At 41.6% G+C, this 14,013-nt stretch overlaps 1 protein-coding gene across 1 annotated transcript; it reads right to left on the bottom strand.

Moving 5' to 3' along the window:
* Window positions 1–7,501: 7,501 nt before the first annotated feature.
* LOC115692822 (cytochrome P450 81E8-like) lies at window positions 7,502–10,169 on the bottom strand. The gene is made up of 2 exons (XM_030619791.2): window positions 9,188–10,169; window positions 7,502–8,246 (listed from the first exon to the last, which is right to left on the bottom strand). Exons 1-2 carry the CDS (start codon window positions 10,097–10,099, stop codon window positions 7,659–7,661), a joined length of 1,500 nt encoding a protein of 499 aa, XP_030475651.2. The 5' UTR covers window positions 10,100–10,169; the 3' UTR covers window positions 7,502–7,658.
* Window positions 10,170–14,013: the final 3,844 nt, after the last annotated feature.

The raw sequence follows: 14,013 nt of genomic DNA, 5'->3' as shown, positions 1-14,013 counted from the left end.
GAGTTTTCTCAAATAAGCACTATAGAAAGGACGAAATCGGGGTGGAAGTGGACGGATGTAAATGGACAGAACAGAAGAAAAGATAGAACTTCGTTGGTTGCTCTTCCAGGCCTCCAAGGAAGTGGATAGGGCACCGATTCTTCTAGATCGATGACTGCAACTCTTCAAGGATGCAGATTTGAAAACCTCCGACTCTTCAAGGACGGAGTGAAAACTCTTCTAGGTTTTTAGGGGTATGAACTCTTCAAGGTTCAAGATAATTGCTTGATGCAAAATTTTCATTAATCAAATTCGTCTCTCGAATACATAAAGTAGATGGTCTTTTATAGCCAAAGAAAAACAAATGAAAAGACTCAAGCAAATGAAGAGACTAGAGAGCATTAAAGACCCTAGAAGGCATAAAACATTAAAGAACTTAGAAACTAGAAACTAGATAAAAGCCCAACGTCTTCTTGATCATCCCAAAGTATCTTTTAGGCTTTCAATGTATAGGGAAAGACAAGGACTTTATTGTGGCATGGACTCACGGATGAGACTCTTGGTCTTCGAATTGCGTCCCTTCAATATCTTCAAGATTGGTCGAGCGACTTGTCGAGCTTGGATGCGGGCTGATCTCCTTGGTCGAGTGAGCTCGTCTTCGATACGGGCGGCATTATCAATCTAGCCTGCATCACTAACATGCCCCTTGAAGCTAATGAACAAGACCAAGTCACCATGCTGGTGACAGATATGATTGTCTCAATCGAGCAGAACTAGTTACTAGAATCAAATCACTCAATGACTCGTGTTGATTAATATAGCCATCTGACATACTATTCTTAGCAATTTAGTAGTTGATCGGAGCGGAGGATGTGGAAAACGCACGCATTTCAGGCACAGAAGGAACTTTAGTCATTGATCAGTTATTAGCTAGCTGCCCTGATTAGAAGAATCAATTAATTTCATACAGTATAACTTATCCACTGAAACTATATTTTAACAAGACGCTTGCAATATTTGCCACAACAAATTTACCCTCCGAGCGTGAATTTTGAATGTTATCTCAGGTCTGCTTGATCAAGGACTAGGTATCATACGTTGTCGTGATCTATCCATCCCAATCGGGAGGGAGAATGTATGTACAGGTATAGGTCTAGAGGCATTTGTTAATGGACGTGAATATCAGTTGGTTCATTCGAAGGACAAACCAAAAGGCTCATCTATCCAATGACGGAGGCGCTCCCAAACCTCATACCTCAAGTGACGTGGGATTTTCTAATCTATGTATTCATTAGGAGTCACCACCAGTCGTTATAAAGGGTTGGCTGAAATGCTAATCGAGACGCGGGAGCGCCATCTCGATACGTGCGCAACCAGAGATTTTTAAGATCGGGGACTTGATTACACTAATCAACTAACAATTGCCCTTTCGGTACCTAAAATTGACAATTTGCTAACTAACGCGTCAGGATAGCCTATCGAAAATCCTAAAGTTCATCGTATCCATGCTAAAAATAGAAAATAAAAATTGATATATTAAAAGTGCGCAATGAAATAATCAAAATAGAAATAAACAACCAATGAAGCGATCAAAAGTCCTATGGCAAAGCCTTAAAGGCTTATGCAAATTTCCGAGCTCAATTTTCAAAGTTTTTCACATTTTTTCTATTTTTTATACTAATTCTAGAATAAAATTAACACTAAGATCAAATGAAATTAACCCAAAAACTAATTTCTAAACCTTTCCTAATCTTTCTGACTTTTTTAATTTTTTATTATTATTTTAATTCGGGAAAATGGACCTCGAACGGGGCCGGGAGAACCTGGTTCAACCCAGCGGTCTAGCCTGGATCCCGGGTCCGGGTTGGGTTTGAAGTTCGAACTGGCTTTGGGCCCAGTCCGAATTAACTAAATTTGGCCCAAACGAAAATTGATTTAAAATGAAAAACAGGCCCACAACCCTCTGAACCCAAAAAAACTCCTAGCCCAGCCCCACTTAATATTCGTGGAGACGAGCTTGAGAGTGAGGAGGAGGAAGAAAATTAGACAAAGGAAAGTGTAAAGTGATGAAGCCTCCATGATTGGGACGAACTTGGTATTGGCGAAGGCTGTGGATGTCACGCCCCGAACCCTACGAGCGCGCGATCATCCCTCCGAGATCTATTCAGTGCGACGTCCCAGGACTCGTCGCCAACCCAAAATCCAAACAGAGAACAATGCACAAGCGGAAGCAACATTTCACCCGAACAATAAAACACATGACCAAGAATAGCCATCGAACAACAACCATCATAAATACATACTTGCATTAACAAAGAGGATTTACAATATCCATCAATACAGAACTATACGCTAACCAAAAATGGGTCAACGGCCACTAACATATACTTCCTCGTTCCAACTGGGGTACTCGGTCACCGAACGGTCTATCCGGTCCAGGATCCCAAAACGAAATGCCGCGTCTACCATCTTCAGGGTCGGGGGTCTGAAAAGTGGGGTTTAAACAACAATGATAATAAATCTCAGCGAGTAGGCCCCCTAATCCGAAACTAGGCTAACATGCACCTCCCGGACAAGCATCAACTAAACACACAGTTGATCAATCACACGGCTTAGGCCCTCGGGCCCAAATCAAGCATATAGTGACCCTGCAGGTTAGGCACATAATAATAATAATAATACTATGCCCCACAATGCACATACACATATCATTCAATTGGCCATGATCGCATGCCACGCATATGCTTGCACTCGTTATGCACTCTTTGCACACTTGCCAATGTCATGCTCATGCTTGCACAATTCAATGCACACTTACACACTTGCACACGTGCCAACTTTTCGATTATTCACTTCCGACCCGCGTGAAACGCATCAGGTCCGACCCGCGTAAACGCATCAGATCCATCAATATCCAACACTTCCTGGCCCGCGTAAACGCATCAGGCTCAGTGCCTCTAGCCTGCGTAAACGCATCAGGCGCAACACCGATCTCCATAGACGGACCAAACCCGCGTAAACGCATCAGGTTGGCCGTCTTCCGGCAATCCGAGCATCGTCCCGCATAAACGCATCAGGACCATCAATATCCAACATTTCCTGGCCCGCGTAAACGCATCAGGCCCAGTGTCTTTAGCCCGCGTAAACGCATCAGGCGCAATACCGATCTCCATATACGAACCAAACCCGCGTAAACGCATCAGGTTGGCCGTCTTCCGGCAATCCGGGCATCGTCCCGCGTAAACGCATCAGGACGGGTTCAATACCCCGCGTAAACGCATCAGGGCTTTATGTGATCACACATGCACATCCACCAGTTATTATCTGAACCCCGCGTAAACAACGCCTCAGGGCGATTTAGGTGATCACATGCTCATGCCAATCGTGCATACTCACATAATGCACATGTTATGCCAATGCTTAATATGCACACTCATGGCCATAACAATCACACTCGGGTACTCAATTTAAATTAGCCACAAGCTCAATTTATGCCACGACATGCTTAATTCACCTCTTAGCACGCCCAATGAATCAATGAATTCAAAACAGCCATCTCACATACTGGTCACCCGAATTCATGCGATTAATTAATATAGTCGAGCACACTCAAGGCCCGCCATGCCCCTCAATTCTCGGTCACACTAGCACTCAACATGGCATTGTATAGTCAAGCACAATTCAATCCCCAATTCAGCCACCACATGGTCCAACCAATCACACATGGTAATTCACGAACAAATCACATATTAGTCGTACAAGGCCCAATTAAGCCATCAATGGGCAGCCACCAATCAGTCCGAGAGAGAGAAAAAAATCGAGAATATACAAAATCGGGTCCAAACTGGGCGGTTGCACAATGACAGAAATTCGTTTGGAATAAATAGTAAATCAATTCCAAAAATTATGAAATTTGGATATGTTGTACAAAACATCTTCATGAACATTTTTCATGAAGAACACAAAATCCATTTCTGTCTAGAACTACCTCTTTTTGTCATCCAAAGTCGGACATAAAATATTTCATTCGGACTGGCCATCCGGCTTTCAAAATGCATTTCAAGCAGTAACCAAATCTCCTTAGAAAGGTTTGAAATTTTTATATGCCATAGCCACAAATGTCCCCAACAAGTTTTGTGAAGGAAGTATTTTGAAAATAGGTCTATAAAAATTTATAAAAATTCGAACAGACCCGAAGGTCGGAGGAACAGTGTTTCCGGCAGACTTATTTCGGTCCAAAGATGGACTTATGAATGGCCTCAAATGATTTCCAAAAATTCCCAAATTAAATTATACCAAACTTCAAGATGTTATGAACAACTCTCATGAAGAATACTTCCTCAAATTCGGCCCACAAAAGTCATACTAAAAATAGCAAAATCCAGCAACGCAGCAGCAACCTTACCAGAAATCAACCAACATGCGCCACCAAGCAAACCAAGCACAACCAGCCACTAAACCAATTATCCACGGCCCTTAAACCATCCCTAAATCATCACATTAGGCCATTAAAATCACCACAAAATCAGCCCTAATCAGCCCACACTAATTAACCCCTAAAATACCCTAATAACCCCTAAAACTTGTCTAAAGTGCACATAAGCCTAAATAAGGGTTAGGGTTTCCACTCACTAGGTTCAAAGCTTCAAATGTGGGTCGGATAAGGAGAGAAACGGGCTGAACAGCGGTGGCACGACGCCGGACCAGCGGCGGCGAGCGGCGGCTCACGGCGGAGTCGGGTGGAGATGGGGGTTTGAACGGCGGTCTGGTCGGGCTGGAATGGAGGGTGAGAAGCAAGCGAAACCCGAGGAAGCAGAATGAAGAAGCAAGTAGCAGCGAAGCAGCAGCAGAAAATGAAGTAGAAGCAGCAGCAACGTGGGGCAGAAATGAAGCAGAAATAGCTGCAGGCGTGGGGGTGGTCAGCAAAGCAACAGCAAGGGTCAAAGAAGCAACAATTGAGCAAAGAAGGGAATGAGTGGAAGTCAGTCACAGCAGAGGGAAAGAAGAAGCAAAGAAGCAACGTAGGAGCGATAGCGTCAACCAACATGATCAGCAAGAGCAGAAGTCAATAGAACAGCATGGGTTCAGTAGAGCAACAACAGCAGTCATGTGAAGGAGTGGGAAAGTCAGCAGAACAGGAGTCAACAAGCAAAAATCCATCATGGCAGCTGCATGGGGAGGTCAACAACGTGGGGTGTTCGGCGGGGAAAGGGGTGGGCGTCAGCGGAAGAAGAGGCCAGCGGCGACGTGGGGGAGGAGGAGAAGAGAGAGAGAGAGAGACCAAAGTCAACGTATCAATCAAGTGTAATCCAAGGGCTCACAATTGGTCTTGTTGGGCAAGCTAGATCCAAGGGCCACGATTCAATCTTACACAAAATATCTAGAGGCACTTAGGGAATTGAGCAAGAGTGATGGGGGCATCAATGTCCAATATTTCGGCACTAGTAGGGGCTGAATAAAATAAATTAAAACTCTAAAATTCGGAACCCATGCGTAGGCTTAGGGGCAATTTGGTAATTTTCCATTCTCGGTCCGAAATTCCATTTTTCGACTATACCGATCACAAATATAATTGGCCACATAAATACGACGTTATCCTTGCAAAATAGTCGCGTACATCCATGAAATTCGACACTCAAGTCCGGACTCAATTCCACGATCAATTTCGCTCAAATGCGATTTTAGCGTCTCTCACTAACGGGCGGCTGTTTAGGGGTTACGCGTATCGACTTAGGATTACTCGAGTCGTGACGGTCTCGATTTCCAAAAGAACACGAGGATTTATCACTAGTTCCGGGGGTCGCGATCGTTCGGAATAAAATCGGGATTGTTTGCCACACGCACTCTCGATCGTGCGAAATCACCCGCGTTCCGATCGTACGTCGTTGACCAAATCAAATCCATCACTCTCCTTGGATCGGCCCTCATTGGTACAAAATATTCCCTCGTCGTTTCTCGGAATCGGGCCTCGATTCACGGTCGAGTTCTTAGGTCCACGTACCGTTTTCCTAGTTAGCCATTCCCTAATGGTCAGTATCCCGAGAAGGATCCGTTCCGGGCGAGACTTACTAAAATGAAATGAGAAATACACATCTATTTTATTGATCACGAAAGTGGATCGAATTCAGGATGTTACGGTAGAATCCAACGATCATTGCAACTCTAGCGGAAAGCCTTTAAAAGCACGTTTCGTTCGCGGCCAAAATGACCATGTTGAGCCCGTGGCCCGATAAAATAATCATTTTCCTCCCTGCGAGGAGAACGTTGATGCAATTATTGAGAGGAAATATCTACTCATGAAGAGGACATGCGGCTGAGATTTGAACACGTTCCCCATCAATAAAGATTCGTGCTAACCCCTCTCGGGACTTGAACATTTCTCAACAATTAAAGGGTATCCAAAAAGGGCCATTATAGAATCAATGAAGATGTCGGTTGGAAGAAAACATGCAGATGGAATCGTTTTGGCTAAATATGGAACTCAGCCTAGGTCTTCAGAGAAAGAGACCCAATCTTCTTTCCTAATGTGAAAAATATAGTACCCTTTTTGTCTCTTTCCTTCTCTATTGTTGCTTTCTTTCTTTTCTGATGCATATTGACACGTGAAGGTCCCTATTATGGTGCTCTGTACCTGCAAGAAATGATCATTCGCTCTTTCTTTCCTGTTTAGTTCCTGTACGCAATAAAAGTGGGCTCCCAAATATCACAGCGAAATCATAAAATAATCTCGACTTCCTTTGTATATATTATAAATTCAGTGAAGAACGGGCCCTCTTTCTTGTTTTGAGAGAAATATATTGCTCAAATAATAGACATTACATATATGTCCTCGCGTGCAATATTTCTTTCTCATTTATGAATAGTGCTAAGATCTTTTATTATTCCTCTTTTATTTCCTTTGTATATATTCTTATCACCATTAATGCAAATGCTCCTAATGTTTATATATTATGCAATTTAATGAAAATTAATTTTGTTTAGGGCTTAAAAATAATCCTTAATTTTTTATGCAATTAAATCTTAAATTCGAAAAAAAAAAATCCTAAATTGATAGTTAAAATTTAGGTGTTAACATACGTATCAACATATCATCGTCTCAATCACCTTGTCTATAGCCAAGCTCATTGAAAGCACGAAACATTTGTCAACAGACTCTTGCTCAAAATCATCGACGCTAACACACATTACCACTGTGATGTTTGCATGTCTCATGTTCATTAGGTATGGGGTGTGGCCGGTGGTGGGCCAAGACTGAATGGTGACGTGGGCGGGTCTTGAGCCTCGCTTTGTGGTAATGGGACTTCTTATCCCATTTTCAAGTTCAAACTCATCTTCATGATTATCGCAATTTATGTTGTTACCAAATTTACGTACTTCCATCTTTGTGAAGTATGACGTAGTGTCGCAAGTTTCTTCAGAATTTTCGATCAAAATCGCAATAACTTGGCAGGACAAAATGTAGAGTCACAACTATGCTGTTGCCAAATTCAAACTTTTGTGGCTATAAACAGTCCCATTCTAGACGAAACGAAAAAGGGTTTTATTTTATTTAGATCAACATAGAACGAAACTTGTCTTTAAGACTTGAACCATTATCATACACGCCACAATTCTTAACAACTGATCATTTATTTTTGCAAACACCACACACGGACTAGTAGCAATATCTTCACTCCCACTCAATGCTCAGCAATCCTCGCCATGATTTTACGGGGTTTGCACATGGCTTCCAACTGCACCCCCTTAGGCATATTAATTCCTTCTTCACTTATGCTTTTCCATTCAAAGCACTGGATCAACGATCCCAAAGCTAAATTGATCACTCGTTGGGCCATGTCTTCTCCGGGACAGGCTCGCCTCCCACGCCCAAATGGCAAGAACTTGTATTGCCCATCATCTCCATTTTCAAATCTTTCTGGTTTAAAGCTTGTCGGATCATCCCACAAGTTCGGGTCCCTATGAATGCTCCATGCATTGATGAATACTATGGTCTGACGAGGTACGTTATAACCGCCTATGGTGCAATCCTCTGATGACATGTGTGGAACTAGAAATGGCGCTGGTGGTTTCAAACGTAGAGTTTCCGATACAATGCTTTGGAGATAAGGAAGTTTTGCAATGTCTGTTTCATCTATCAAGCATTCTTGGCCAATCACACTATCCAACTCCTCAGTAGCTCTTTTTAAAGTATTTGGATTACTCAGTAAAAAAGACATTGCCCATTCCATTGTCGTAGTAGAAGTGTCGGTGCCTCCTACAATCATGACCTATGGAAGAATATACAACAAAAAGACATGACCATTAAATCGTCAAACTACTATGTTGCACAATCAAATACTTGAATATGAGGGTATCATCCATGTATCCCACCATGCTATCTTCTCCGAATATAAAATTCTATAAAGTAACTGAGAAATGATAATAAAAAAAAAGTATAGCTTTCCTATCACAAAATGGTTGAGTAAATGTGGACACATTAACAAAAATAATAAGATTTATTCATTATTTGTATTGACACTATATCTCGAGTTTGATCTCGTAAAGGAAACCCGATCCAAGTAGGTTTCCTAGTTTATGTGATTTCCTAATTTGAGTAAATTTCATAAAAGGGATAACTATTTCGGATCCAAATATTATATAAGAGGGGAATTTTGGTTTTTACCCCAAGGAGGGCAGGTGAGGTTTTTGCCATAACAATCAATTGTAGGCCGTGCTCGTAAATTACATCATTAAGAAATTGTGTTTGTTTCAAAGCCAATAGATCGTGTGATAAAATTCTTAAGTTCATTTGTGAGGTTGAGATAAGGTTTTGCAAGTAATTGTGAGGTCTAAACACTGTGAGTTATTGAGTATAATTGAAGATTTGGAAACTCTGAAAATATTTGAGTGATTTGAGTATAGTTCAAATCTTCATATTTATCTTGATCTATACAAGAGTCTTGTGCTGTTGTCCCAATGGACCTGGTCCCACTAAAATCCAATGTCCCATTTATTTCCTTGTGGAAGAAAATATTTTGGTTGCGGAAATATGCTATCCTTTTTCAAATGGAAACTCGTATATATGGCACCAACTTCAGTTGCAAGATTTATCATAAGATTGAAACAATCAATTATGTATTTTAAAAGACACGATGGATGATACGCCTTATGTGTACGCACTATTCCATGATGAGGATGAGATGCAAAGATTTGTCAAAATTCTACGTACCATTGTTAGCCCTTTGATGATCTCATCAGTGTAATAGTCGGGCTGCGTGTCTTGCAACGAAAGCAAATGATCCACCATAGTGTCCGTACTCCCACCACCACCTTTTTTGCTACTAGCTCTGTTTTCTTCAATCAAATTTTGTAAGAAATCGTTCAATCTCTTGCTCAACCTAGACACGTTCTTCTCATAATCCCTGAAAACCAACCTCAAAATACTCAAGAAATCCCCTGGATACACACCACCGAAAGTATACTGCAGAATTTCAGATATCATCTCACGAAACGACCTAGCCTCCTCGACATTGGTCACATCTTCCCCATAATACCTCTTCCCAGTCATCATCCTTACAACAATGTTGACTATCATCTCCAAGAACATCGATCTTAGCTCCACCTTAGTGAAGTCATCGGGAGATGATGAGGTTCTTTTGTTTAGAGTAAGCAGGAGTCGCTTGATTTCATCCCTTCGAATGGCCAAAAAGGAGTTGAGACGGGTGGAGGAGAAGATTTCTAGGGTGCAAATGCGGCGGAGGTTGCACCAGTGGTCGCCATACGAGGCCAGGGTAAGAACTGTGCTGTCGTACCCAAGGTGCTTGCTGGCGAAGCTGGAGGGGCGGTTGGCAAGTGCGAGATCGTTTTCAGTACAGCATTCTTTGGCGGCTTCTGCTGACGAGATGACGACGACCCGGCGGGAGCCGAAGCGGAGAGAAATGACGGGGCCGTAGGTTTGGGAGAGGGAGTGGAGCGTGCGGTGGAGGGGGAGTTTTATGAGGTGGAGGTGGCCAAGGATAGGGATGGAAGGCGGGCTCGGCGGGAGGTTCTTGGGTTGCTTCAACCACGAAGAGAAGAGCTTGAGAGTGAGGAGGAGGAAGAAAATTAGAGAAAGGATAGTGTAAAGCGATGAAGCCTCCATGGTTGGGACGAACTTGGTATTGGCGAAGGCTGTGGAATCCAATGATCATTGCAACTCTAGCGGAAAGCCTTTAAAAGCATGTTCCGCTCGCAGCCAAAGTGACCATGTTGAGCCCATGGCCGAATAAAATAATCTTGTTCCGCCCTGCGAGGAAAACGTTGATGCGATTATTGAGAGGAAATATCTACATTTTAATAAAGATTTGGACAAGATCCCCATCAGTAAAGATTCGTGCTAACCACTCTCTTCACATGAACATTTCTCAATAATTAAAGGGTATCTAAAAAGGGCCATTTATAGAATTGATGAAGATGTCGATTAGAAGAAAACATGCAGATCGAGTCGTTTTTGCTATATATGGAAATGTACAAATTAGTGTACGACATGATAACGTGGGCCATGAATAGATAGGGGTGACATGGGTTGCTCAAATGTAAGATTCCTGACACTTGAAGATGTAAGACATGATTAAACCTATATTTTATGTATAACTCACCTCCACAAATCCTCAACTACCACGCTATCTATTTGTGGTTTGATTTGTAATTAGATTGAGATTCTCTAAAATTACAGAGTTAATTTACATCATAAATTTATCCCAATCAAACGAGTAACACACCAACCCCTCAATTAAAGGTCCGCATTAACCCACCACCACCAAAACACTGACTTCATAGAAATATTCTTGCTTTTAATTGATAGGCACCAAGTTAAAATTTAAAATGTAAAGTAAAAATTGTCCAAAAAGTCCTAAACCTATTATATGTCGATCAATTCATTTCTAAACGTTTTAATTGTACCAATTTAGTCATAAATTTTTTTCACAACTTACCAATTTAGTCCTAAATATATCAATTGCGCCAATCTAGTTGATGAGTTGTCAATTTAGTCCTAAATCTTTTAATGATTTACCAATTTAGTCCTACTGATCAATTTTGGCTGAAAATAGTTGATGTGGAGGTCTAGTCAGCATCGACTATCCTATGTGGCATGGCCGGCGCTAACAATGACACTCTTTACTTTTTTTCTATTTTTTTGAACTTTTTATAAAGTTTTGAATTTTTTTCTTGTTTTTCTTTTTTTCTTTCCTTCTTCCTTTAACTGGTCACTAGGCATTACCAATGGCCAGCGATCGGCCAAAGATGAGTCGCCAAGCCAGCAAGGCTCGACCTTGCCGTCGTTGGGTGAGATCGGCCTCTTCAATGGCTGGGTTGGTGAGGCTTGACCTCACCGTTACTGGGTGAGGTCAACCTTGCCAGTGGCTAGCAATACTCACCCTCGCCAGCCACAGGTGAGGTTCAACCTTACCAAATCCAGCAAAGTTGTTCCTCACCCAGCCACTGGTGAGGCTCAAGCCTCGCTAGTGGCCTCGGCAGCCTCGGGTGAGGCTCGCACTCATTGGATCTGGCGAGGCTTGACCCTCGCCAGTGGCAGGGTGGGGTCGACCTCGCTAGCCGTCATCTGGCTGGTCGCTGGCCATTGCCAAGGTTGACCGACCAATTGGAGGAAGAAGAAAAGAAAAAGAAAAAATTTATATAATTTATAACAAATTCAAACGATTTAAAAATATGTCAAAAAAAATTGTCCACTCAGTGGCGGCCATGCCACATAGGATGGCCGGCACTTACTAGACCGCCACGTCAACTATTTCAAGCTAAAATTGGCTGGAAAGACTAAATTGGCAAATTGTTGAAAGATTCAGGATTAAATTGAAAACTCATCAAAAGATTTAGGACTAGATTGTCACAATTAAGAGGTTTTTAGGAATAGATTGGCACAATTAAAAAGTTTAGGACTAAATTGGCAAGTTGTCAAAAGGTTTAGGCATAAATTGGCATAATTGAAAGATTTAATATTGAATTGGCCACCGTACAATAGGTTTATGACTTTTTGGACAATTTTCCTATATGCAAATATGTCCTCTAGATTTTGAGGATATCTATACTATTTACCATTTTCCATTTGTTGTTAGAGCTAGTGTGTGAAGACAAAGAAGATTTTACTTGACGAAGGAAGATCACGAATTGAGAGTTTGCTTGTATTTATCGAAAGTACTTTTGACTTTCGATCCAAACAAAAAGAAATTTAGTGTGAATTTTAAAAGTTTTGACAATCTCATACAATTTTAAATGACTTCAAATGGTGATATAGATGTACTTTTAATTTGAGGAGTTCAACGGTGAGTGTCAAATCTTAAACATTCACAAGTAAATAAAATAAAGCAAGGAGTTAAAATAGGGAAAACTTCATTTTACCTCTTCAACTTTGGGATTGGTATAGGTTAAATCTCTAATTTTAGGTAGTTATATTTTATCCCTCTGAGCTTGCATTTTGCTACTGATTTACACCATTAACTTTTCCCTTAATATGTGCCATACACATGCCTTTTAAGGGGGTTAAATTGCAACTTTTTCTTCAATTTTATATCGAATATCCTTTTCGTCCTCAATTCATGTACGTAACATATAAAATCAATACAAAAAGTAATATTTCCATGTTTAAATTTAAATTTTACTTATTTAATCTATTTAATTAAGAAAATTTAAATGAAAATAGATCATAGAGAATACTTGTTTGAGATTAATTTAGCTTTTAATAGTAACCATGTTTTGCCTGTGGCCAAAAAAAAAATGAAAGCTGGCCCAACAGCCTCCATCATTTCTATAAATAACAGAGCTATATTGGCTACAAATCCTAATCGATAAGAATTTGACAACCAGATGTAATTATTAAATGTGTCACATGTGGAAAAATTAAATATGACTTACACGTCAACATTCAATGTGTCTAAGATAATACAAACGGCACGCCATTATTGGTAAAATTCTACCACCTTATGATTCATATCCATGTGCGTTATACTATGACAATTGTTCATATCCTCCTTTGTGAAGAGTACAGCAAATTCAATTATTAAAATAAGTCAATAGACACGCGACCCTACTAGTACGAGTGTCAAAAACTGAACCAAAAATCTAATCGAACCAAAAATCCATGCATTTTCGGTTTGGTTCGATTTCGGTTAGGATAATAAGTAAATGAATTTGGTTAGCACAACGGTTTGGTTCGATTCGGTTCAAAGCGGATCAGATTTCGATTTCTTAATGTTTTTTTCTTCCCTTCACGCACTCCCTCCTCACTCTCACTATTCACTACTGCTTTCCTCTCACTCACTTTCCTCTCTCTCTTTCATTTTTCTACTTTATTCTCTCTCTTCCTCTATCTTCGCACTCTCACTGCTCTCCTCTCTCTCTCTCTCTTTTCTGCTTTATTCTCTCTCTTCCTCTTCCCTCACAGCATTTTCATGTCCCAAAAAGTGATAAAACACATTTTTTTCACAAAAATCGAGCTTCTTGAAGTTGGGCCAGGTGCCGCGTTTGAGGTGCTCGGAGGCGAAGAAGATGGCCTCGCAGAGGCAACGCCGGAGCTTCACGGCCTTGGCTAGGCCGGTGTCGGCGTTGTGGGCGAGCATGGGCTCGAGGTACGCCCAGTATCATGCGCTCTTCCCCTTGATGGCCTTTGTCCGTACCATGACGAGCCCCTCGTAGCGTTTGTTCACGGCCTTGGCCGTTAGCTCGTCGGCCTAGGCCGACACCGAGACCGAGTCCACCTGGGCCGGCAACGGAAGCTGAGAAATATTTGTGGTGGCCGCCATTAACCGAACGAGTCATCCGAGTCCCTCTCCTCGCTTTTTTTGTCGTTAGAGCGGGTTCAGTCGCCAAAAGTTCAGTCTCTGGCAAGTGTCCATGTCTAGCTCCAGTGATCTGGCGGGGGCTTTCGCTGGTGGGTCGTCGGCGACGGGTCAATTGAGCTACTTCTTGACGGGAAGAAGAAAGAAGAAGCAGTCTCACAGAGAAAGGAAGAGAGAGAGCGGAAGAAGAAGACGAGGAGGAGCGCCAAAAAAAGAGGAAAAC

The sequence above is a fragment of the Syzygium oleosum genome, unplaced genomic scaffold (assembly GCF_021117445.2).
Source record: "Syzygium oleosum isolate NSW1041296 unplaced genomic scaffold, Sole_v2.1 Sole_v2.01, whole genome shotgun sequence".
Lineage (NCBI taxonomy): Eukaryota > Viridiplantae > Streptophyta > Magnoliopsida > Myrtales > Myrtaceae > Syzygium > Syzygium oleosum.
This window is presented reverse-complemented; position numbering and strand designations above follow the sequence as displayed.